The 23,252-nt window shown below is 38.6% G+C and overlaps 2 protein-coding genes across 9 annotated transcripts in view; both read right to left on the reverse strand.

The window, feature by feature from the left end:
- LOC108231638 (transcriptional enhancer factor TEF-5) overlaps positions 1-16,460 on the reverse strand; it is a 31,822-nt gene extending 15,362 nt beyond the window's left edge. For 5 of the 8 annotated variants that reach the window (XM_017408826.3, XM_017408825.3, XM_017408821.3 and 2 more), the window contains exons 1-3: positions 16,299-16,460; positions 15,828-15,960; positions 1,881-2,135 (exon numbers count right to left, since the gene is read on the reverse strand). In XM_017408826.3, the coding sequence (XP_017264315.1) occupies positions 1,881-2,004 (124 nt within the window). In that variant the 5' untranslated portion in view covers positions 2,005-2,135; positions 15,828-15,960; positions 16,299-16,460. The remainder of the gene's footprint in view (positions 1-1,880; positions 2,136-15,827; positions 15,961-16,298) is intronic. The other 3 variants (XM_017408818.3, XM_017408823.3, XM_017408820.3) reach the window with 2 other exon arrangements.
- A 2,341-nt stretch (positions 16,461-18,801) lies between these two features.
- The window catches only part of LOC108231485 (TUB like protein 1), a 12,315-nt gene continuing 7,864 nt past the window's right edge, over positions 18,802-23,252 (reverse strand). Inside the window, exons 9-13 of the mRNA XM_017408557.3 lie at positions 22,308-22,420; positions 22,094-22,202; positions 21,886-21,984; positions 20,852-21,023; positions 18,802-20,244 (exon numbers count right to left, since the gene is read on the reverse strand). Of these exons, the coding sequence (XP_017264046.1) occupies positions 20,111-20,244; positions 20,852-21,023; positions 21,886-21,984; positions 22,094-22,202; positions 22,308-22,420 (627 nt within the window). The 3' untranslated portion in view covers positions 18,802-20,110. The remainder of the gene's footprint in view (positions 20,245-20,851; positions 21,024-21,885; positions 21,985-22,093; positions 22,203-22,307; positions 22,421-23,252) is intronic.

Below are 23,252 nucleotides of genomic sequence, written 5' to 3' on the forward strand. Positions count from 1 at the left end.
GACAAAAGTCACATCAAAGTCATTGGAAAGTAGCTGTGTCCGTCTGACAAATTACAGTTCAGAATATATCAGGCCTGGAAAGCTTCAGTCTGCCTGAAATGTACATTTTAGTTTAACTTAGGTTAAACCAACAACCTTTATAAAGAATTAAATGAGAAATATTGGGAAAAAAAAACTCCATTAAATAACACCTGCCTCATATCTTCAGTTTATGAAAGAACCTTTTTAGCCCTTTGTAGAGTAAAATAATAATAATTATTACACATTTAGGTGAGATTGCAGTTTTTAATGTAGTGGCTCAAGATAAACAATCTGAAGCAAACTGAATTGTTTCTGAACTCAATTAGTTTTGCATTTTATTCAAAACAATTGAGTAAAGTCTTCTAATTGTAAAACCCCTAAAATAACATATGCTGATGTTTGCCAGGAGAAAATCTGTACCATTGTTTATCATAAATCTAAAAAAAATCTAAAAAAAAAATAATAATAAAAGATCTATTGAACCATAATCTGAGAATTTTATTTTCTTAATTAAATGTTTAATCTATTATTTTCCACACTGATTTTTAAAGAAAGCTGAGAATAACAGAAAAAGGAAACAGTAGCTGAGTAAACCTTCAGGTAAGGTATGCCACATGTCCTTCTGAATAACATAAATGTTTTGACAAACGAATGCCTCAGATTCCATCTTGGGTGAATCACACCTGAAGAATTCATTGTGACGCCAAGCGAGCGCTCAAAAGCTTCCAAAAAAACAAATAGTTTCATCTAAAAATTGCACAGATTGACGTGTGAGTGGCAGAGACTGATGTTATTCACTAAAGCCAAGACGACTCTCATGTTTCTGAGATGTGAACTAAAAGACGGGAAAACCTCGCAAAACTAGAAAGTGAAGGACTCCGGTTACATAAGTTAACTTTGAAGGGCTTTTTGGTCGTCAAGGTTGAGAAAAATAGCAAATTATGTAAATTCTATCCATCAACATGTATTGTCTTTCTGCACTCTTCAACTTCAAATGCTGAATCTAATCAGAGCAGAGCTGCTTTTAACGACAGGAATCGGGAAGTGGGATGAAAATAATGGCAGACAAATGAGATCAATTTCCTACACCTGGATGTTAGCGATTCTACTGGAGCACTTGCCAATACATCCATCTGGACTTTTAAGCACATCAATGGTGCAACACCTGCAATTTAATGAAAACACTGCAGGAAACAACACAACCTCATGGATATTTGAAAAACTTTAACAGCAGAGCGTGCCAATGCGATGTTTTTCGTCTTGAATCTTGCTTCACGCTGTGCTAATTATTGCTAATTTCACTAAGCGATCCAGCATCAAACGCAGCACTTCCCTGAAAACCAGCTTCACCCAGTCACCCACAGGCGAAGTTTGCCCCAGTAATACCCATATGGGGCGAACAAGACCAAATGTTTAGTGATAAAAAGACAAGTCAAGGCTGATAGGCGGAGAAGAGACCACACCGGGTCTAAAAAGAAAAACACTTGCGAACAAAAAGACTGTAAATCAAGATGGCGATGTGCTGAGCCTCTCAGGACAGCAATAACCCGTTCTGAAAGTGCTAGTGTGACTGGAAGAACCTGCCCGTGGGTCACAGCACAACAGGTACAGACCTGTTCAGCAGAGCTATGTGAAGAAAAAAAAACATTCACCTCTGGGTTTGAGTTGTTACATGAGAGCGAGAAAAGAAGAAAAGCAATTTTCTTTTTTTTTTTCTTTTACTTTAAGTGCAGAGTAGTAGACATTTGTTTGCTTTTGGCTGCAAATCACCCTGAAATGGATGGTTTTCTCATTAATTATGAAGCTTATTTCCATATAATTGTCCTTTTGCTGCTCTGGCTGGTGCGCAGCGTACTCACCGTACATCTTGCCCTCGTCTGACAGGATGATTTTCCTCCTGCCACAGGGAGGGTAGATGGCGAGGGCCTCCTGGAAACTCTGCTCAATATCTGGGCTCCATACGCCCTCGGCGTCCCCGTCCATGGTCTTGTCCTCATTTTCCCCGTCAAGCCCATCTTCTGGGCTACCGTTGGCACTCCACTCGTTGGACGCAATGGTGGCGGCTCCCCCTGGGCCCAACCCCGAGCCCCAATAGCAAAGGATCAATGAGAGATCTGTAGAAGAAAACAGGACGAAAAATTATTTTCATTGTGTTTTTAGCATGTTGGAGCTCAGAGACAAGGTTAGAGATTAATCTGACTGCTGAGTAACAAATCACTTTAAACACTTCAGTGATGTGGTGTATGAGGCTCACTGATGGCTTCTTGACAATAACAAAATATTTATAATGCTGTACATTTTAAAAAAATCACAGGGAAAGGAAGTTTTTAGTGAGTTACTGGAAGGAGATGACAAAAGATGGGAAAACCTTGAAGAAGAATACGAGCAAACGTGCAACAAACTCGGCAAAAGCATGAGGAAGAAACTGCAAACTATTCAGCAAACTAAGCAAAATATAGTTAAACTTTAGAAAGAACAGCCAGGCCTCTGTGATGAGCAAAAAAAAATATGACATACTGTATATAAGAGAGAGAGGCTGTAGAGGAAAACGGGTTAATTCACCACAACTTAGTAACATGTCTGGTGATCTTGGTGCCTCAAGAAAACTCATGGTGTGAACCCATTAGGACTATAAAACTTCCAATTATGACAGAAGACCAACAGAAAACCCCACAAGATGCCAATCTAAAACATTTGTTTTCAGTTAAATAAAGTATTAATGATTATACCTCTGATGCTCAAAAGTTTGAAAAATTGAATAAAGATTTCTATGACATCAGTTGTAAAATAAATTCTGATTTAGTTGTGCAGTGCTCATTCCTCAAGCAGGCAGACCTAACTATTAATCAGCAACAAAAAATAGATGTGTGAAGTGATCCTGGAGTGTCTGCAGCCTAACAGGACTGATGGAACCACAGAGAAACCATGTTACCGTACTGGCAACCAACCTTTCTGACTCATGGGTACAATAAATACAAGATGTTTTTAACAAACCTACAAGTTTCAAACCGAGCATCAAAAACAAGCAAACAAAAAAAGGATCACAAATGTGCTCCGCACAATGCCCATTTATTTTCTGTGATTGACTAATAATAGCACTGTCAGAGTAATTAAATGTAAATGAAACACAATGGAAACAGCCTCTTTGATTGCTTCTAGCATAATTACAAGCCATGATTTGATTTGTTTTTGTGACATTCATCTTCAGAGACAGTCAACCAGTTGAGCAACTATGAGGAAGCTGGAAAACACTTTTGGTGTTTAAGCTGGATGAGCAAGTTTTATGACTCCAGGAACACACTGATCTGATAACCAGCAGGCAAACAAGTCAGCAGACAAACTGAAGGCTTTTTTTTTAACATGGATCCTTTTTTTTGAGTTTATGATGAAGGCACTTAACTTTTTCCAAGTATATGTACCCTTTTTCTTTCTTAGACATCTACAGGGATAATTTACGACGCTACAAAGAAGGCAAAACTTTGTAAAGCACAAGGACAATACTTTCTTTGAAATCTTTCTAACTGAGATCTTTAAATTTTTATGAATAAACAAAGCAAACTGTAATTATTACTACATTTCCCTTGATTTTAATTCTTTCAAACGTTCAAATGAATTCAAGATATTTCATAAAACAAAGTTTAAAGACCCCACTAATCAGCACTGGTTTGAAAGAATTCTTGTGGTCTGGGAACTGTTTCCCAATGTGGTCGGATTATAGCTGACTACAGGAAAAGATCTTAAGTATTTTTCAGGCTGTCTTTTCAGCTTTGTATTGTCTCTGAAATGGAAGTCAATGAGGTAACGATTGTCGCAGGACGGTTCTGTTTCTGTTTTAACATTTCTGCAGACACTGACAGATATAAAATAAAACGGATAAATACAAAGAGCACCTCAGGGAACAAAACAATTATACAGGTCTGCAAGCAAAACCCAAAAAGACAGAACATTTTGACTTTTCGGTTTGATTTCCATTAAAAGCCAATTGTTTATGCTTCTTGTGAAATAATGTGACAGAATGTGATATTTAAAATAGTAATAAGTCAGAAAATACCAATCATATTTCGGATAGCACAAAGAAAAATAACCAAGAAAGTTTGAGTCTCCGAAGGCAAATAACAGAGAAAATATGTGAATGTTTCTGTAAATCATTTAAGTCTTATTTATCTACACGGTGGTGCATTCAAGTTCTATTACCATACAGATTACTTAATACAGTACAGACGTATTAGTGATTAAAAACAATGTCACCGAAGTAAAGCAGACAATGCATTAAATAGCTGAGAAACCACATTTTTTTGTGCTAACAGTTACGTGAACACACTGCTGAAAAGCAAAGGTGCAGGATTAGAGTTGGCTTCGTTCCCTTTCCATCATCATTTCCAAAGAATTACAGAAGATTAAAGGCAAGTCGGCTGTTGCAACACGAGTCCTGCTGTGACATTCTACCAAACACAACATTAAATTTACAGCCGTCAATGAATCCAAACGAAAGTTTGACAAATGTCCTCAAGCCTGGCTGTTAATTTTAGCTAAGAGGGGGCCGTTTGTGGCCGGGTCACTCAGCACTGAAAGTGAGCCCCCATCAGCAGATCACATGACCACATGATCCGCGCGGCTTCATCACTTCAAATGACTGAACACTTTGGATCGGTCTAATGTGACTCATTCTGTCCATTTTGTTTACATGCGTATAAAACCATCATGCCAAACTTCACAACATGAAATGAAAGAAGGCCTGTTGTTGTTAATTAGTCAAAATCAATGAATATTTTAATATTTTTCATTAATATAATTATCTTTTCAAGTGAACAGTGAAAAACAAGGTTTTAGCTTTTAAATTGTGAGAATAATTCTTCTTTAAACTGTCAGTAAAAAGCTGCAACAACAAGCAAGTAATTGATTTTCTTTTTTGAATTGAGTGAAAACTAACAAGATAAAAACAAAAACTGTTTGTTTTCAGGAACGACAAAGGGAATCCTTAAGTCTTCACATTAAAGATGTTAATGATATTCACAGGAAAATCTGAAATCACTCAGAGAACGCCAACCTCTGTTCAGTCCATAGCGTTAATAAAAAAATACAACGATCCAGATCATGATCTGGATCACCGTCAAACTTTAATCAGTTGTTCCTTGTACCATGTTTGGTGTTTCCTGAAATTTTTATGGAAATCTGTTCATATCATTCTATTCCCGAAATGGTAAGGAATCCTTAAAAAATTGGTGAATTCCGTTCTTGATCTAGATCACCACCAACATCTAATTACTTGTTCATTTGTAGCATGTCTGACATTTCCCAAATATTTTTATTAAAATCCGATTATGACATTTGAGTAATCTTGTGCACAGACGCACAGACAGACAGACAGACAGACAGACAGACAGACAGACAGACAGACAGGCAGACAGACAGGCAGACAGACAGACAGACAGACAGACAGACAGACAGACAGACAGGCAGACAGGCAGACAGGCAGACCTCCTTCACAGAGGTGAAAAGGTTATCCTGAACTGTATCAAGTGGTGCCGTTTGAAAGAGATAACTTCAGTAGTTTTCCAGATTTACTGAAATGCAATAATGAAAAGTGGGTTGGCACTCAATGTAAACATAACACTGTTATCTGAATACTTAACAGAGAAAATATGAGCATAAAAATGTACCAATACATCAAAAACGGTTGGATTTCTCAATCCCAAGCAGCTCTTCATGAATGTCACCATTGTCAACAAATTTCCCATCATCCCGACTGTTTCCACAGGTAAACAAACACACATGGTTGTTGGCAGCCGTCGCAATTTTGCCTAAAAACTTTTAATTTAAGTACACACTAAACACTGATCTGAAGAAAAATAAATGAGCAGATTGTTTTTCTTACTTTATACATGTTTTTGTCTTCACGATGGTGCAATGAGTACCTTTAACACAAATCCTTTCGGGGGCATTTCTTGATTGAAAGTTAACTAAATTTATTTTTAACTGTAACCAACAACTCAGAAAAAAACCTTGAGATGGGCTTTTTTATCTGATATTCTAGCATTTTAGAGTCATTAATTATTTGAGAAAATAATAGCTTCAATTGTCACTTGTTTTACTAAATAGAAAGAGTAACTTCAGGATTCACAGCAGCTTAATGCCACATCGACCTATATGATTTATTTAGTTCATTTTTGTTGTTTTAGTCATTTCCAGTGGTACAAATTACAAAGTAAAACAACACGAATGACCACTGGCATCAACGAGGCTCTAAACACAGTCTTGAGAGCAGCAGCTGCTGGTTGTACAGTCTGGTGTGAAACTAACTTTTATGAAGCCAAGACAATACATCATTAATGAAAGTGCAGGTGTTGTGGCGTAACTGCTTCACTAATTACAAGCCGATGGCAGAGCCAGAGAGGAAAAAGTGGTTGCGCCATTGTTTATCTCCACTTATAGCAGAGAAAACACCAGAAACCTCTCCAGCAGCGAGAGCCGTGAAGAGCAGCAGCGAACGGCGCCCGCCTCGACCTCCGATCCGACGACCTCAGTGGAGCTCAAAAGTGCTCGAACGAGTGTGTTCAAGAGAGGTGCTGCGAAAGAGAGGCTCTTCACCGCGAGAGGGGCCTGAATTCCAGACATGTCCTTATTAAGAAAGGCCTGCGAGTGCTCACTGTTTCTCCTCCTGCCTCCCTTGTGTCAACTCAACGCCCTCCCTCCCTCCTCTGCGGCGCCCCCCTCCTCTACTCAGAACGTCTCTACCCAAATAAGGGCAGGAGACCAGGGGATGCGTGTATGGGAGGAGTGGGTTGGTTGGCTGGACGGATGGAGAGCAAGGGGGGTGTAAGGGGTGTGTTTGGTGGAAGAGGGGTGAGGGGTATTGGAGGTGGGAGGTGGGAGGAGAGGGGGGTGGTGTTGTCCGATTTAGGCACCCACTTTGGAGTCTGGAAAACAGAGGGATTGTTCTGCCCGGAATGCAACATCAGCACTGAAACGCTTCGTGACGCTCACGAAGGGAAGGGAAGTCGTCGCTTTCAGAAATGTCCTCTTGTCGAGTCACAGGAGCACAACTGTCACGATGAAAACAAAACAATCTGTTTTAAAAAAACACAAATGCAAAGGCAAGTTTCCTGGCAACATTCCAATAAAACCACCAGAAGATTCAGTTTTTAAACAAGAGAATCTCTTGTAAATAATGTGGATTATATTAATAGATCTGCCACTAACATTGTCATATCCACTGGAGCCAGTTTAAGTGAAAAACAGGGAATAATTAAAAGATTAACTCCCAGTTACACAAAGCTGCAAACTGATGTTAAACCAAATTAATCACTTAATGACCGTTTTGAGTCAAAGTGATCATTAAATTCCTTGTTGTCACAAATTGTCATAGCAATATATATCCTGAGACTCATTCACAACCCATACCCAAAACCTTTGCTTAAAACTTTAGCATTAACTGTTAAAGTCAACATTGTTTGTCTGTTAGCAAAATATCTCATGAACCACTGGATAGATTTTAATGTATCTTTCATAAAGTCATCATCAGATGTAGATCTACAGCTTATTTATTCAAGATAGCTGCCACAGCCAATCAACATTAGCCAACCTAAAAATGGCTATAACTCAATTAATTTAACAGATATTGAGGTAGATTTCCACGTGGTAGTAGCCGAGGGTCATCTTTAACACTGAGCTTTACAACTCGCAGTATGGCACCAGACTCTGCCTAATGGTTTTACAATGAACATAAGTGGATCTTGGTCTAAAACTCTGACCTGAATGGCAGCGGGTGATATGTATTCCATCAGGGCAAGCTAGGCCTTTTTTTTCTGTTTTATGTATTAATTATCAATAAAAAAGTAAGAATTTTTTAGAAACTTAGCATGATAACATTTTCATAGTATGTCGTTACAGAGAAAATGAAGTTATACTGTCACTTTCTATCTTCCATGGACAAACTCACGTGAGACACTGGATGGGAGGGTCTGTTGTTTATCCTGACCCTGAAAGACGCATTTTTCCCACATTTAACAAGCGAAAGAAAGAAAAATCTACAACACATCTCCCCTTCCACTTTCTGGGAGTCACGCCATGAGACTTTGAGACCAACATGCTTCAGGATTCCAATGTGCAGCAGGAATGTAAATAATGCTGCAAAGCTATGCTCCTTGCACATTCATTCAAACGGCACCATTCATGCACCAAAATCCCTCTTCCCCTTTTTCCCAGCCCTGAACGGAGAGATCACATTGCAGTGGGCTCTAAGCCGTCGGCTTATCTCTCTGTCGGCTCCATCTACAAGCTGACCAGAGTTTACCGGAACTGTTTCTCTTTTTATTCTTCCTAGACAGGTCTGTGTACTAACGAATTCCAGTAATTCTAATGACTCATTCTGAGATCAGACCTGTCAATGCAGGCTAAAAAAGGCAAGGGATTCCTGCTCAGATGCTTGAGTATGCACCGAATGTGGTAAAGAGCCGACAAACACCTTAGGAAAAAAAAAAAACCTTGTAATAACAAAAAGACAGCCACATGTTCAGCAGTTGACATACAGTAAGAACACCTCATTCAGAAAAGGCAGAATTGACCAAAATCTCTATTGCTGCTTTTCCTGTGTTTTGTCTTGAGTAAGAAGAATTAAAGACAAACACTTGAGTCAGTATTTATCAGTCATGTCCAAAGGTTTATAGCCTGATATCTCCCTTCCCATCCAGTTGTGGGATAAATCCGTTAATGAAGCCAACAAACAGTTAAAAGAAAACAGGATGGATCATAGAAACACATATTAGCGGAGAGTTAACTTCCCACCATGAGAACCAGGAGAGCCAGTTGTGCCAATTCAGCCGTATTAGGAGCACAAGGGCATTGTATGTAGACAACAGATAACTTTTAGGGTTTGAGGTGCTTTTGCTGCACATTAGTGAGAGAAATGTTCATTTTAATGATGCCAACACAACCCTTGGTAGATACATGAGCTCATGGAAAAGGCAATAAATACCAAAAGGTAAAACAACAAACAAATCTTTTTTATGACATATTTGGATACTTTCAGTCATCTTTTTGAGCACTTTGCTCTTTTTGTGTGGTCACCCCAGTGAACAATCTTCAAAACGTTTCTGTGAAAAGTTTCCAGCAAAACTAACGACAGTTAAATTTCTGTAACTGCTGATATAGAATGAGTCAGAATGAAGATATCAAAGCTAAAACACTAACAGCCAAATATGGAAGCAAACAAGGTTTTGGTGTAATTTGTCCTACAGTTCAAATAGTGTTAATCCCTAAATTTATTCAGCATTCGTATTGTACTAACAAACGTGTGTGCAGGAGCGCTTCAGGGGTTCAGTGTAGGTACAGCTGAGGTGCTCTTTAGATGGGATAAGCTCAAACTTGAATATCAAGAGACTCAAATGCACTCCTTAAAATTACTTTTTTTTTCTTTCTGGTAGTTTTCTGAACCAGTAAAAACTCCAACGCATGCCTTCTACAGGGAGTCAAAGACTCAAAGACTCCCTGAAGAAGGCATGTAAGCCGAAACGCGTTGGGAGTTTTTACTGGTTCAGAAGACTGAGCTATAAAGAATAAAGACATTTTAACCGATTTAAGGAGAGAGTGCCTTGAAGTCACTTGACATTATCGCTGTAGACGAGCTACCTGACATACATAACATCATTATGTTTCTATTCAGGATGTGATGATTCAATGACAAATGAAGGGCTTCAAACCAAGGAACTGTAAACCATTTTTTGATATCACAGTAGCTAAATCGATCTCTTGTAAAAAGATTCAAAGCGTTTTGTTAGCTTTTCCCATGTGGCACTTTCTCTGCAATTTAAACAACCAAAGCATGAATCAAGAACAAATACAAACTCAGAACATTAATAACATTTCTCCAGATAATATCCAGTGACAGTTAAATAAGTTTAGAAATAGACTTTAATTCAGAGGTCAGCCGGTATGGTTTCTGTAAAAATAGCAAACATAGATTTAGTCTGTCTTATTCAGATTCATTGCGGCAGGTCTTTTTGTTATTTGTTAGTTAAAGAAAACAGCTTTTTATTCACAACCATATACACTTTGACCACCTTTAAAGTCAAAGATTGCTCACAGGTTTTCTTCATATCTGCTGCTTTCAATCCTGATCCATCAAGCATGTTTTGTTTTCATGTCTCTCCTGTCAGGCTGTATACACCTCCTTCTGTTTGCTAACCACCACACTACACAATTTGTTCCTGTCTTTAGAAATCCAGCCTTTGTTTAGTTGCTGTAAGACTTGGGACACTGCTTGGCAAAGAGCAGATCCCTGCTGGCGGCCAAAAGCTCCCCTGCTTAGCTGGGAGTTAAACACACCTCCACCAAACCTAAAGTTTATACAAAGTAACAAATCCCTGCCGAAAACTCCCTCCACATGGGAATCACGCGTCTCGCTAAGGTTGAGGGGGTCTCACAGATGTAGCGCTCTCCGTCATGGTGAGACCCCTGCACACACAAACGCACGTTTGAGGGGGGGGAACAACAGGTCCTGGCAGCAGAAGGAGCAGCTGCTCTCTAAGGTCAGGTTACAGATAAAGAAAACATTTTAGGTTCCAGGCCGGGAAGCAGCTCTCTGACAACAGCCTTATTCCTCCGGACACAGACTGCACACTTAAGCATTTTCAGCATGTTTCGCTGCGTATCGTTCGCTTATAGGATCAAAACCGAAGGTGAAGAGCTGGCACATATGCGCCTGCGCCGTTTAGTGCTGACACCACTGCTTTTGTGAGACTCCAAAAGAGTCATTACCCTTCCCTTTCCCTCCTGCGTCTGTGTATGGCCCTAATAAATTCTCTCCAGCTCCTCCAATAACTTCCTCCTATTTCCTATCTGGCACGGCGCTCAGGAAACAATCAGAGCTGAGAGTAAGAAGACTGCTGGACAGCCAGCAACTCACACGGCAAGAGGCAGAGGGAAAATCTGAGACAAACACATAAACACACACAGCATAGGCACCTCTTGTCAAGTCAAACATTTGCAGTCTGATACCAGCTGCAAGCCTAAGGAAAACAATAACTCTCAGAGTAATGTCTTCCACGCAAGACTGAACAATCACTGTTTCTGTGTGAAAATCTAAAACTGACAGACAGAATTCTATAATAGTTACACCATTCAGAAATCAATAAAAGCAGACACATTATCTGCAACCTGATGGCTAGCCAAACAAATGCCAGTTTTTAAATTATTGTTCAGGCTTATAAAACAACTTTTTCTCAAAGGTGGCATACTGGTGTGAAAGAACGCTATCTTAGCTCTTCACTTTTGCAGGACACTGTTTGATTAGTTTGTCGCTGTTCTCAGTTAGTAAACAAATGTGAGTGCTGAGCATAGATGGTTAATGCCGATGGTGAATGTATCAGTTTATCGGGAGTTGATTAAACCTTTGGACTGACCAGTCGAACTGATAGGTCTGCAGCCAGTCGGTCCGGTCTATCATACATTCACGTAGCAACATGGACATTGGTCGGTTGAGAAAAGGGCATTTAGCTCGCCATTAGCTTAGCCTGAACAAAGACTTCTGCCTCTTTCTCCACAATCTGTGCTCTATGACTGATGTCATGACTGATAAGGTGGTAACTACTGATAACCATTAGACAGAACATCACTTTAAAATGGCTAAACTGTCCCTTTAAGGCCAATATACTCATTATTTCTTCAGATTTAATAATAGATGCTCCTGGCTATGTGGTCAGCTGTTATGCTTTCAGACAGTGTAACAGTGTAACTGTCTGAAAAGGGAAGAAGTGACACAAATTGAGCTACAGTGTCTTTTCTCTTTTTCTTTTTTTTTTTTACTTTCCACGGTCTGAATCAGCATTCTAATCGGATATTTTCCAAAGAACGTAGCCGAGAAGCCATCCTAGCCTGAATTGGTCATTTTGTGGTGAGGGGAGCGGTTTCAGGCCATAATCTGTGAAACCTTTAGGACTTGCAGCAGAATGCATAACTCATCTGACTGTATGAATCGTGCCACAAGGCAATAAAAGCAGCAGCCCCGGCTTTGATCAGGGTCATACACAGGAGAATTTTTAGAGGAAAAACTGAAAAGCATACCAAGAGACTCAGCTTGATGCGCTGTTGATCGTTTGATGTATAAACAAGGACTTGATCGTCCTAAAAATGACTGAAATAAATAAACTCAGTGCTGCAGAGGAAGATCATCCCTCAGCCCTAAATCACCCTGCACTGAGGGAGTAAAGGAGTTTCACATGAGTGCCCTTGGGTCACTGGAGCTCCACAACAGCACACAGGCCAAACACGCTTATGAAACGAAAGACAGGCCTGCAGCAGGAGGGTAGCCTCCTCTTATCAGTAATGCAGACTGATGCCTGCAAACACTTTAACATACACCTTCTAAGACATCTCCTTTTGCGCTCTTTTCCCTTTGGAGTGTATGGAACGTCACTCCTAGCAGTTGGTCGCCAAAGAAAGAACAACTAAAACGTTTAACAAGTTGTGGACAACTGACACAAAGAGCACACTGTTCTAGGCCACTCCCCGGCTCCTCCCCTGAGTGGTCTGAACAAGAGGCCAGAAAGCTTATCTGTTAAAACCTCATGGCTTGGAGTATACGGAAATGTTGCAGTGCAAGAATCTGAATACGGCTACGATAAAGTGTGAAGTGCCTGATTTGTGATCAAAGATCTGGCTGCTTTTAGTTCAGAATTTATCACTTCTTCTCCGTGTAACAAACAGCTAAAGCTTCATATTATGTTCCAAATTACAATTTAAGCCCTTCTGCTGCGAGCCGAAGGCTTTTCTCCAAGGCCCTCTGTGTCCCCACTGCAGAGACATGAGGGGGAACTGTATTTGTTCAGCTCCGGCTTGAGAAGGAGGGGGGGGAAGTGTCCACCATTTGGACGAGCACTTCTGGGGATGGTGCTAAAAAGCAGCCGGTGCACAAATGGGCCCGAGCTCATTAGCTGGTCTTCTGTGGGTTTAACACAAACGGGCGAAGCAGCAAACAGTCAACAAACGTGCATCCGAAGTAAACACATTACAGCACAAAAGGAGGATGCACGTCAGTGCTGGAATACACTAAGACACACGGACCTCAGTGGTATTTGCCCGCTACCGAAGACAAAGGCAGAGCGATAATGTTTTTGTTTGTGTCTGTGTTCAGTTGTCAGCACTGTTGGCAAAATATGTCAAGAACCGCAGAATGGATTTTAATCAAACTTTCAGAAAGTAATCCCTGGGTGTACATCTCAACCAAATTTAAAATGGCTGCCACAGATAATCCCACTTAGCCTACACATATATAGCTATACCGTAGTGAATTTTACAGATATTAAACTAAAATATTGTGTGTCAGTGGGTGACAGTACCAACAGCACAAACACATTCAAGGTTTGACCAAAACAGCTATAACTAGATGGTTTTAGTCTAAAACACTGGAACCAAAGGTGGCGGGTGATATGCATGCCTTCGAGGAATGCTACACCTTTAATTTAATCAGAAACATTAAATTGTTTTTTAGCTCCAAGAAGAGAACACACTGTTATTAACTTTCTCACCCTGGAGGAGCACAGCTGGAACATAAAAACAAGACAACAGCCACTTTGAGGGGATGCTAACCCAAATAATCCAATTGACCTCCACGACATGGGTGAGGCTGTAAAACTTTCCCCTCACATTTAACCCTCGCACACTGCGACAGAGCAAATACACTAAATCCGCTCAGGCTGAGAAACATAAAGAGCGTGTAGGAAAAAGAGAAGACACCGTGAGGCCCAATCAGCTCATGCCGCTTAAAAACAAAGAAGGGAAATCTGACAGAGCAGCAGAAAGCTTAATGCCTTCCAGATTTACCCATCAGCATCACATCTATTATTAGGAGTCTTTTATTATTGTTTGGTCATTAGTTAAAAGTAGCTCCTGAGAGGGGCTAATTTTGGTTTTCAATCTTAACAATCAAAAAGAAAATGAAATGCCATCTGATCTTCCTTTGTGCCATTGTTGTGCCAAAGGACCGAAGCCATAACAAACACTGCAGTGCTTCAAAGACCACACCAAAAGACAGTTCGATGTAAATTTACAACCACGCTGATGAAAAACAGAGGCGGAACAACTGTTCGCCTGCTGCTGCGCTCCACTTTTACTTGAAAATATTACCAAGAAAAAAAAAGAGAAAGAAAAAGAAAATCCAGCTAGAAAATATTACACAGCCCAGTCTGAATCGGTGACAGAAGAAGGCAGATCAAGAGTTGAGAGGGTTTTTCCGCCTACTGCGACCAACTTGACGGACTGCATTCTGCTGTTTTGTTAAACCTGCCAGTGATTCAGCTGTGCAGCTACTGTGACCGAATGAATGTGGAATGCTGTTTTTTACATTTTCTGACAAGGTTAAAAAAAAAAAAGTCCCTAACCGTCAAAAATCTTTGCAGAAGTTGAGTTCGAACAACAGACTGAGAGCAGGTGTAGCCCGAGGCCGTGAGCGTCTAATTATACAATTAGCCTCCTCCGTATCCATGCATCACAAATCCTCACCTCTGAATTATGTGCTTAGTGGGACTTTGCAGCGTATCATCACATGCACCGTTTGTTGACTTAAAAAGAAACGAAAACTTACTATTAGATAACTTATTAGATGAGACTAACAGTGTTAGATAAGACGCTTGTTTGAACAATGATATGATTAGGTCGGGAAATTTAAGACAAAATTGTTAGTTAGTTAAACATTAAAAGGAAAATACATTGGACTGCTGCCTCTGAGAAATCTTTAGTAATGTCTGAGATTAAGGTTCGATTTTTCTTGAAGCCTGTTCTCCCAATTAGTGGCTATAAGAGTTTCTTCTGAACACTTTTAGGTGGGATTCTTTTTATGATAAGCAATAAATCCATTAAACTTTATTTATAAAGCTCCTCTCATACACAAAATGTAACACAAAGTGCTTTACACTACATAAAAACAAGACTAAAAAGGAAAAGCAACAAACAAGCGAGCAGACAATCAAATACAAAATATTGTAGAAGAGAAATAAGTTGTGGAAACATTAAACATCAAAGAGTCTAACATGTCAGAACTGATGTAATATAGTTTCATTAATGAGGTAGGAATTAAAAAATATAAAGTAGAGGTTGTAAAAAATAAAAAAAAACAATTTTCTAAAATCAAAAAAATTAGTAAGACACTAAAGAAGAAGACAGACAGAGAGAGAGGAGGGAAATGAAAGTAAAAGTTAAAACAAAATAAAGGTTAGAGCTATTTATTAATAAGCATAGGAGTAAATGAGTAGAAATAAATTACATATTAATTTAAATCAGTGAAGCAAGAAGCAAGAGATAAAATTAACTTGTTATAATTAGTAAATGAGTAAACTAACTAAAAGACAGACTGAACAGCTTTTAAGTTATAAGTTCAAACAATAATTCTGCACGGGAAATAAAAAGTGAAATTAGATTAATCTGGAAAAGTTTGGCTCCAATGTGCTCAGCTCCCTTTAAACCTTTAATTTAATTTTATTTTATTACCGCAAGTCCAATAATTTACACGTTTCGCAGCCAAAGCTTTTATTCTGCTGTCACTAAAATGTGTTTAGAAGGGCTGTTTTGCTCAAAGTGGTTAAAAATATTTAACACAAATTAACACCTTTGGGTTCAAGTTTGTCTTTAAATAAGAAATATAAAAAAAGAAGCAATGCAGGTTAGTTTAAATGTGTTTTCATTTTTAAAGGTTTATCAGTGCAGGTCAAAATCTAAAAGAAAGTGCCGCTTTTTCTTTATTTATCTTTAATTTTTTCCCAGTCTTTGTGATCGAAGAGAGGACTGACTGACTCATGAGGACCTTCTGGTCTTACCTCTTAGGATGCAAAAGTCCCAAGCAGCTTGAAGTTATTCCTCCAGCTGGTTTGTGTGTCTCTTTGGGGCAGCTGGTGGTAAATCTGCTGGGCTCCTCAGGTCTGGATGTGATGGATCCAGGTCTGAACTGAGCTGGACACAAAACAAACATACTGCCTCACTTCTCCTGCGCTAAAAACACGAGCTTCTTCTTCTCCTCCTAAATAAAGCGCGTGTCAAATGAGCGAACAAATCTGATTGTGGAGCCTGTCAAAAGAAGCAAAATAAATATCCCCGCTCACTGGGAAAGTCAAACACAATCGAGTATCAATCTCCACATATTTCCCTTCCCTCCCAACGCAGGCAGCTCCGCGCAAAAATGTGAAAAATGACAATGATCTGAAAACTTCACCGAGACAAGCGGCATGAAAAACCTCCCCTGTTAGTTAAAGCTGAAAGAGGGAACTTTTTTTTTTTGGAGTATAACTTACCTTTATTATTCTGGCAGTCTCCCTATTCTCCTCACTGAGGCCGGCTGCGCTTTTTAATAACTTTGTTGTATTTTGGCGCCTTGTTGTTTTCCGTAATATTTGTCAGACGTTTGACAGTATAAGTGGAATGTTAAGTATGACTTTGGTATGAAATCAACGCACTACACTGGAAAACGAAGGGGGAGGGGGAAAAAAGACATTTCAAGGAGGAGCCATTGGCGCGCGTCAATCAACAAGTTCGTGGGGCGGGGACTCGACTCTAAGCCCCGCCCCTAAATCACAGAGTGCCGGAGCTTCCGGTCTGTGAAAACTTTGTTTCGCAGAGCTGTTCGAGATGGAAAATACATGGGAAAATATCCTCAAAACGGCTTTTATTAAACTTCTGATTTTACCTATAAAGCCTTGGGACTGTCGCGAAAAAATAACAGGCATAAAAATGAAAAAGACGAATGTATAAAACGAGTTTATGAACGAGGAAGGACTCTGAGCTATAGCACAGCATATACATGATAGCTTAGCATGCTAACATAGTAGCATGGTGTGCTGCAAGTAAAGGCAAAAATGTAAAAAAAAGGAGACTGATCAGGCAGTGGCTGCTTCAAATCTGTCCAATTTTACATGTAAACAAAACTGCACATCATCAGCCACAGGAACTATTTTATTGACTTCAATAAATTGCTTAGGGTTTTGAGGCGGAAGGGCGATAATGTTTTGCTGACATGTGTGTGTGTGACATGTCTGTACCGTAAGCACAACGTTTTGTAAATTAGTGGGCCGATTTTAATAAAACTCCCAGAAAGTAATCAACAGGTTGTTATTTACAACTGATTAACTCTTGGAATTAACACATATTAAGATGGCCGCCACAGCAAAGCAATCTTATTAAACACCCAAAAGGCTAGAACTCAGACAATTTTACAACCAACAGGGTAAGATTTGGTGTGTTTGTAGCTGAGTTTTGTCCCCAACAAATACTTTGAGTGCAACACATTTCCCTACATCTTTGCTTAAAAATCTTAATATTAACTGTTGGTGTCAGCCCTGCTCGTCTGTTAGCAAAATATCTCAAAAAGCACTGGGCCGATTTAAAATAAACTCTCAGAAAGTACTTTAGGATACTTAAAAGATTTCCAAAATAATAAATAAGAATATGCTTAAAGCTAATACATATATGCAGTTTTAATGTTTTATACAATCCATAGAAAAATATCCAAAATGTTTTTTTCTTCTAAAAAAGTGTCAGAGTCATTTTCAACAGATTGTTTTTTAAACTTTGCAAATAAACTATAATAAAATATGCAACCTTTTATTGTACTGAATGAAATTTCAGGCCAGATAATGATGTGAAAATGAAATAAAGCACTATGTTTTCAAGTTCAAATTAGTTTATTTTGTATATTGCTGTAGATGAAAACAGTCTGATCTCAAAAAAGAGCATGTTGTTGGTTAATGACACAAAATGTGTCTGAACAACTGTATGGGTACCTTACAGACAATAATGAGGGGGAAAAAAGCCTGATAAGTGCAACAATGAGACACAAAACAGAATTTTAAATGCAGAAATTTATTTTTAATGGAACGGTTCAGCCATTGCAGTAACAGTTGCATCAGTCATTAGTAGACATTGTCACTGTTTCCTAAAATCCACAATGTGACTGTAACCTGTAACAGACCAAATACAATCCTGATATAATACACTACAGTACATGTGCTAGTTTGCTTTATTTTGTCATATTTTTTAGTTTTTCTTTAATTAAGACCTAAATACATGTTTCATAATTATCGTCTTGGAAAAATATTGAACATTAAAACACAATTTCAGCTGTACTTGGTTTTTGCACACTGGAAACACACACAATTAATTATTTAAAAGGAAGCGTTGAGATTAATGCTGAATTCTTCTAATTTACGACTCATAAAACACAAAAAACTTTCAACTTGTGACAGTGTGGGCACCAGTACAGACCACATAAAAACACATTTCCATCCAGCAACAGCTCCTTCTGTTGGTCAACAATGTGGTTGCAACATTCAGCAAAAATTCATTAATTCACCACTGAGACATTAAAGAAGACACTTTATTTAGATGCAGTGAGTGAGATGGCAAACGATGAGAAGACAACAATTATCTTTGCAGTTTTTTAGCTGTAGGTCACGCACTAAAAACAGACAATGGGGGAGAAGAACTCACCTTACAGCATCTGTTGAAGAGGAGCCGCCAGCTTCAGGGTTCATTTAATTTGCGAGTTTGGACAACTGCCTGAACAGGTTCAGGCAGAATACACACCTCTCAGTCCTGCTCTAGGCCCTCAGTACAAACAGGTTTTTCATCCTGAACGAAGCTCTCGACATGTCAGGCAAGCGGTGAAGAAAAGTGTGGGTGGGTGTCTCCAAAACTCACAACTGGAATCTGTCTTATTATCTGCCAGCTGCCTGCTCACTTCAGAGAAAACAATCATAAAACATCTTTTAAAACTGTTCTGACAGACTGCAGAGAGCCCAGTGGAAAGGAGTTAACTTAGAGATTTAATTCACAGGAATGATTCAAATCAGCACATAAACAAAACAAAGGCAAAGTTCAAGAAAAGAAATGCTTTTTTTTGTTGTTGTTCTTGTTTTTACCCCAGAATCATGTAAATAAAAAAAAAACTAAAATAGATCCAAATCAGACGGGACAAATTACACTGAATCATCACACATAAACAAAACTCAGACCTAAAATCAGATCTTTTTTCTAAACCTATTATGCTTCTACTATGTGTAAACATTTATAGAACTATGTTAAGATATTTGTTAGGCTTCAAATGAATTTTATATAAAATAAACACAATCAGTTGTGCATATTGTTCATGTCACAAAGTTTCATTTAAAACAATTTTTTTTTGTTTTTTGTCTTAAAGAAAACATTTTAAAACCTTGCATTTTTCTGAGCTAACAGGCCCCATACAGGAACTCAAAACAATACAGCATAACACACAACAACATAAACATATTTAAAAGTTCTCATTGCAAAGTATGAAATCAAGCAAATCAAATGTTATCCTGAGCTTAATCAAACGGTGCAGCTTGAAAGAGTTTACTCCAGTTGGTTTCCAGATATACCGATGTACAATTCTAAAATGCGGGCCCTCACTCAATGTAAACAAAGCCTTTTTGTCTGCATTCTTTATTCAACAAATGTGAGTGTAAATACGTACCAATGCATACAGTAAAAAAATCCTGAATTCTTGATCCCAAATAGCTCTTCCATGGGGGATATAATACCATACTTAATTTCAGTCACTTTGGCTGAAATACAGAACAAGATTGTGTCTAATTTCTTAATGAATGAACACATTAACTATCGATATGAGAAACAAAATGTGTTTCTTAATTTATCAACTTTTTTGACCCTTCTTAATGTCATTGCAATGAGTAATTTTAATTAGTTTAAAATGTTACAACACTGTAATGACTGAGGTGAATCATCATTTATTCGATTTTTTTATAACATTATTCGGAATGTTTTGAAGTTTTTTCCACTGAAGTATCAGAACAGAAAACAAAACACTCCTGCGCCATGCCTTGCAAGATTAGATAATACTTTAAAGTCTGAATTTGTTAGTCACACCTGGAGGAGGGAGCTTGTATGCCAATAAAAGGCGGGAGAGCAACAGGAAGTTTCGCTGCTCACAAGAAACCGTCGTTTGTTATCGCAACTCATCTCAGAAAGTGAGTAGGCGAGTCCCGAGACTGGGCTGGTCGGATGTGAGAGTCAACTTACTGCTTTCTTTTTTCAGTCTTTGTTGTTGTTGTTGTTGTTGATGACTGGATTATTCACAAGCGATTTTGCCATCAAAGCTGGAGAGAGCGATGGCAAATGCCTGGACGGCACACAGGGGGTAATTATAGTCCAGAGTGAAAATGTCATCAGCTATTCTTCCAAACTGCATCACTATGTAGTCCACTGGAAAAAAATAAAAATAAAGCAAATATAAATGGAGCTATGTTCACATCCAGACCTTCAGCTTTGTCCAGTCAGCTTTGAAGAGCTGTTCTGTCTAATAGTTATCAATAGTTAGTATCTATCAGCCGTGACATCAGTCAGAGCTCGGAGTAGAAAGAGGCAAAAGTCTTTGTTCAGACTTGGCTAACGACGAGCCAAATGAGTGCCAGTTTTTTCTATCTATACACAACAAACATACATTCAATAGCTACGAACTAAACAAACTGTATCATGCAAAAGTGTAGAGGTTTAATATTAGGTAATGTAGCACCAACATGTTTTTTTTATGTGCCTGAAAAACAAAAAACAATTTGTTTGGCCTGTCATTAGCCTTGCCTGGACAAAGACCTTTTCCTCTTTCTCAGTACTCTGTGCTGTGGCTGATGTCACAGCTGATAGGTACTAACGATTGATAACTATTAGGCAGAACATCACTTCAAAGATGACTGGACTATCCCTTTTTTTCTGTCCTCCTTATACATCTCTTCTCAGTAAAATGCTTCTCATTGCTGAACATCTAGTTGAAACGAGCAGGAGCTCTCCCCGAAGAAGGCAGCTGGATACTCACAGTCCTTGGAATGAACTATCTGGAAGTTCTTGACTGAGGCCTGGGTGACTCTGCCGTTGAAGTTCAGCACATGAGAGGCCGTTTCTTCGTTCCACACAGGCGTCTTGTTGTGAAGCTCGATCAGATTTTCCGTCCTTCTATTCTGGTACCTTACCAACAAGCCGTCACATTCCTGTGGACGATTGATGAAACATAACTCAGCGAACATCAACAAAGAGCAATATGACTTTACCCACTGGCCTTTTGTAGCTCTCTTAATAAACAGATCATAAATCAAACTGTGAGGAGGATGAGGATAACACTGGCACTGCACATCTGTTGGGAATAATTGGTTTTTCTTCTTTTTTTGTGGTTGTGTTTTTATTGTAAAGTAACTAAACAGACTGAGTTTTGTTTTTGTAAACAAAAGCTTAGAAACGTCTTTTTATTGATATCTGAAGTAAAGGAACCCAATTAAATCCCTACAGCAAACAGCCTTGAGGTGACATCAGCATTTGTTCAAATCTGATGGGTTGTACATTTTCACTTTGTTCTACTTGAGATAAAAATGCAACCAGGGCATGAAAGAAATATCCAATAATAGCCCCAAAAACCAACAGTTTTTGTTCTGCAGCCATCTTTTCAGAGTTTCTATACCTCAGTATGCATGAAATCCACAAATTATTTAGTGTATCCAATTTAAGGTTTTGAGTTTTTGACTTCCACAGAAATATTTCACACTCATTAATGATATTTTGGACAACTACAGTTTCAAGTAAGACATGTTATAATATCTTTTTAAAGCGATTCTCCTGCTTCAAAGGACCCTGTAAGCAGCATTTTTCAGACTTTCATTTTGATGATCTTATGATTGGTGAGCTTAACGACAAGGTTGAACAAAACTGAAAAAAAACTCTAAAACCATCAGCGGATGACAAATGATGACTTCTAATGTGTTGATAAAGTTCTGAGTCTTCATAAGAAGTAGTGGGTTGTACCAAAAACTAACAAATTCAAAGAAAACTTCATTTTTCTACCTTCAGGCTGCATCTTACATTTCTAGGTCTGAGTGGGACTCTGTCGTTGTCCTTGTTCATTCCTGGAATGATGACTGTCATCCTTCTGGGTCCTTTCATTCCTAAAACATTTGTCTCCTGAAGCCAGAAACAAACAAATGTTATTATAAAACTAATATTTTACTGCTTAATGTAAACCAAAGAGAACTGTGAAAAGCACTGAACGATAAGCTGTAAAATGTCTTACATAAATGATGCCTGCTAACTCTTGTCGTGCATTAGACATGTCTGGAAGAGCTCGTTCTGGGTTCAGAGCGTTGTCAAACACAGTAAACTTGGTCCCCATTAAATTTGATCTGGGTAATGTAAAAAAAGTTGCATTAAAGTGGCTGCAAATACTTGTTTTTTAAACACAGAAATACAAGTCAGTGTTGTTCTTTTGAGTGCACGCTTTTGCGTACCTTAGCTTTCCGACAAAGTTCTCACCGCCTCTTGATAAGTCTGTGGCATCAACGGAAATGAGGTAATTCGAAGTTGTGCTTTTCTTTCGTTTCCTTCCTGCCAACAGGAATGTCTACAAAGAGGAAAGGTAAACATGAGCTGCAATGTTAGATTACAAGAAAGTATTCTGAGTATGAACTATTATATCTTCTTGTCAATAAAAGAAAGAATCTGCTCTGAACTCTGCCTTCATAAGGAGGGATGTTTATTCTTCACAACAGAAAGTACACATTAGCTGCCTGAATGAGCAATGTTTAAAACTTAAATCAAGCATCCAAATTGCTCTGGCGGGCAAAGGATTTAAACTTCATAGAGACTAATCGAGTTTCTTTTCACTGCTTTCATGCTGAGGCTCTAGGCCGTAGACGCACACTGACTGACATCATGACGTCATTGATTTAGTTTAAAAAAACGTTGTTTAACTTTCGGTTCTTCCTTCGACTACTCTTGAAAAACAGAAAATAAAATAGCTTCTCATCACAACACCTAATTGTTGTTAGACTGCATGTAATCTGTAGTGGATCGAGTGCATCATATGGGTTTGCAGTGAACTGTTGTAATATTTTTACGCAGGTTTTCTTCGCCTGAAGTGGTATTTCTCTTTTATCTAAATAACATTTGCGTTGAAATGTCATTAATTATCCAACAACTAGTTAATTTACCAACATGTGTTTATTCCTCTCATCATGGACAACAAGTCCTGTGAATTTGGAGACATTAGTTCTTTTTTTGCAAAAGTTACCAGGGGGGAACCAAATATTTCAGCCGTCTGAAATAATCGGTTCCCCCTCTAAAACACAGGACAAAAAAAATTTACCAACAACTCCTTACCTGTGTTTATTCCTCTGTATTATGATATTATTAGCACATTTTATTTTTAAAAGAATTATGTTTTTTTGTTTTTT

This window comes from Kryptolebias marmoratus, linkage group LG4 (assembly GCF_001649575.2).
Source record: "Kryptolebias marmoratus isolate JLee-2015 linkage group LG4, ASM164957v2, whole genome shotgun sequence".
NCBI lineage: Eukaryota > Metazoa > Chordata > Actinopteri > Cyprinodontiformes > Rivulidae > Kryptolebias > Kryptolebias marmoratus.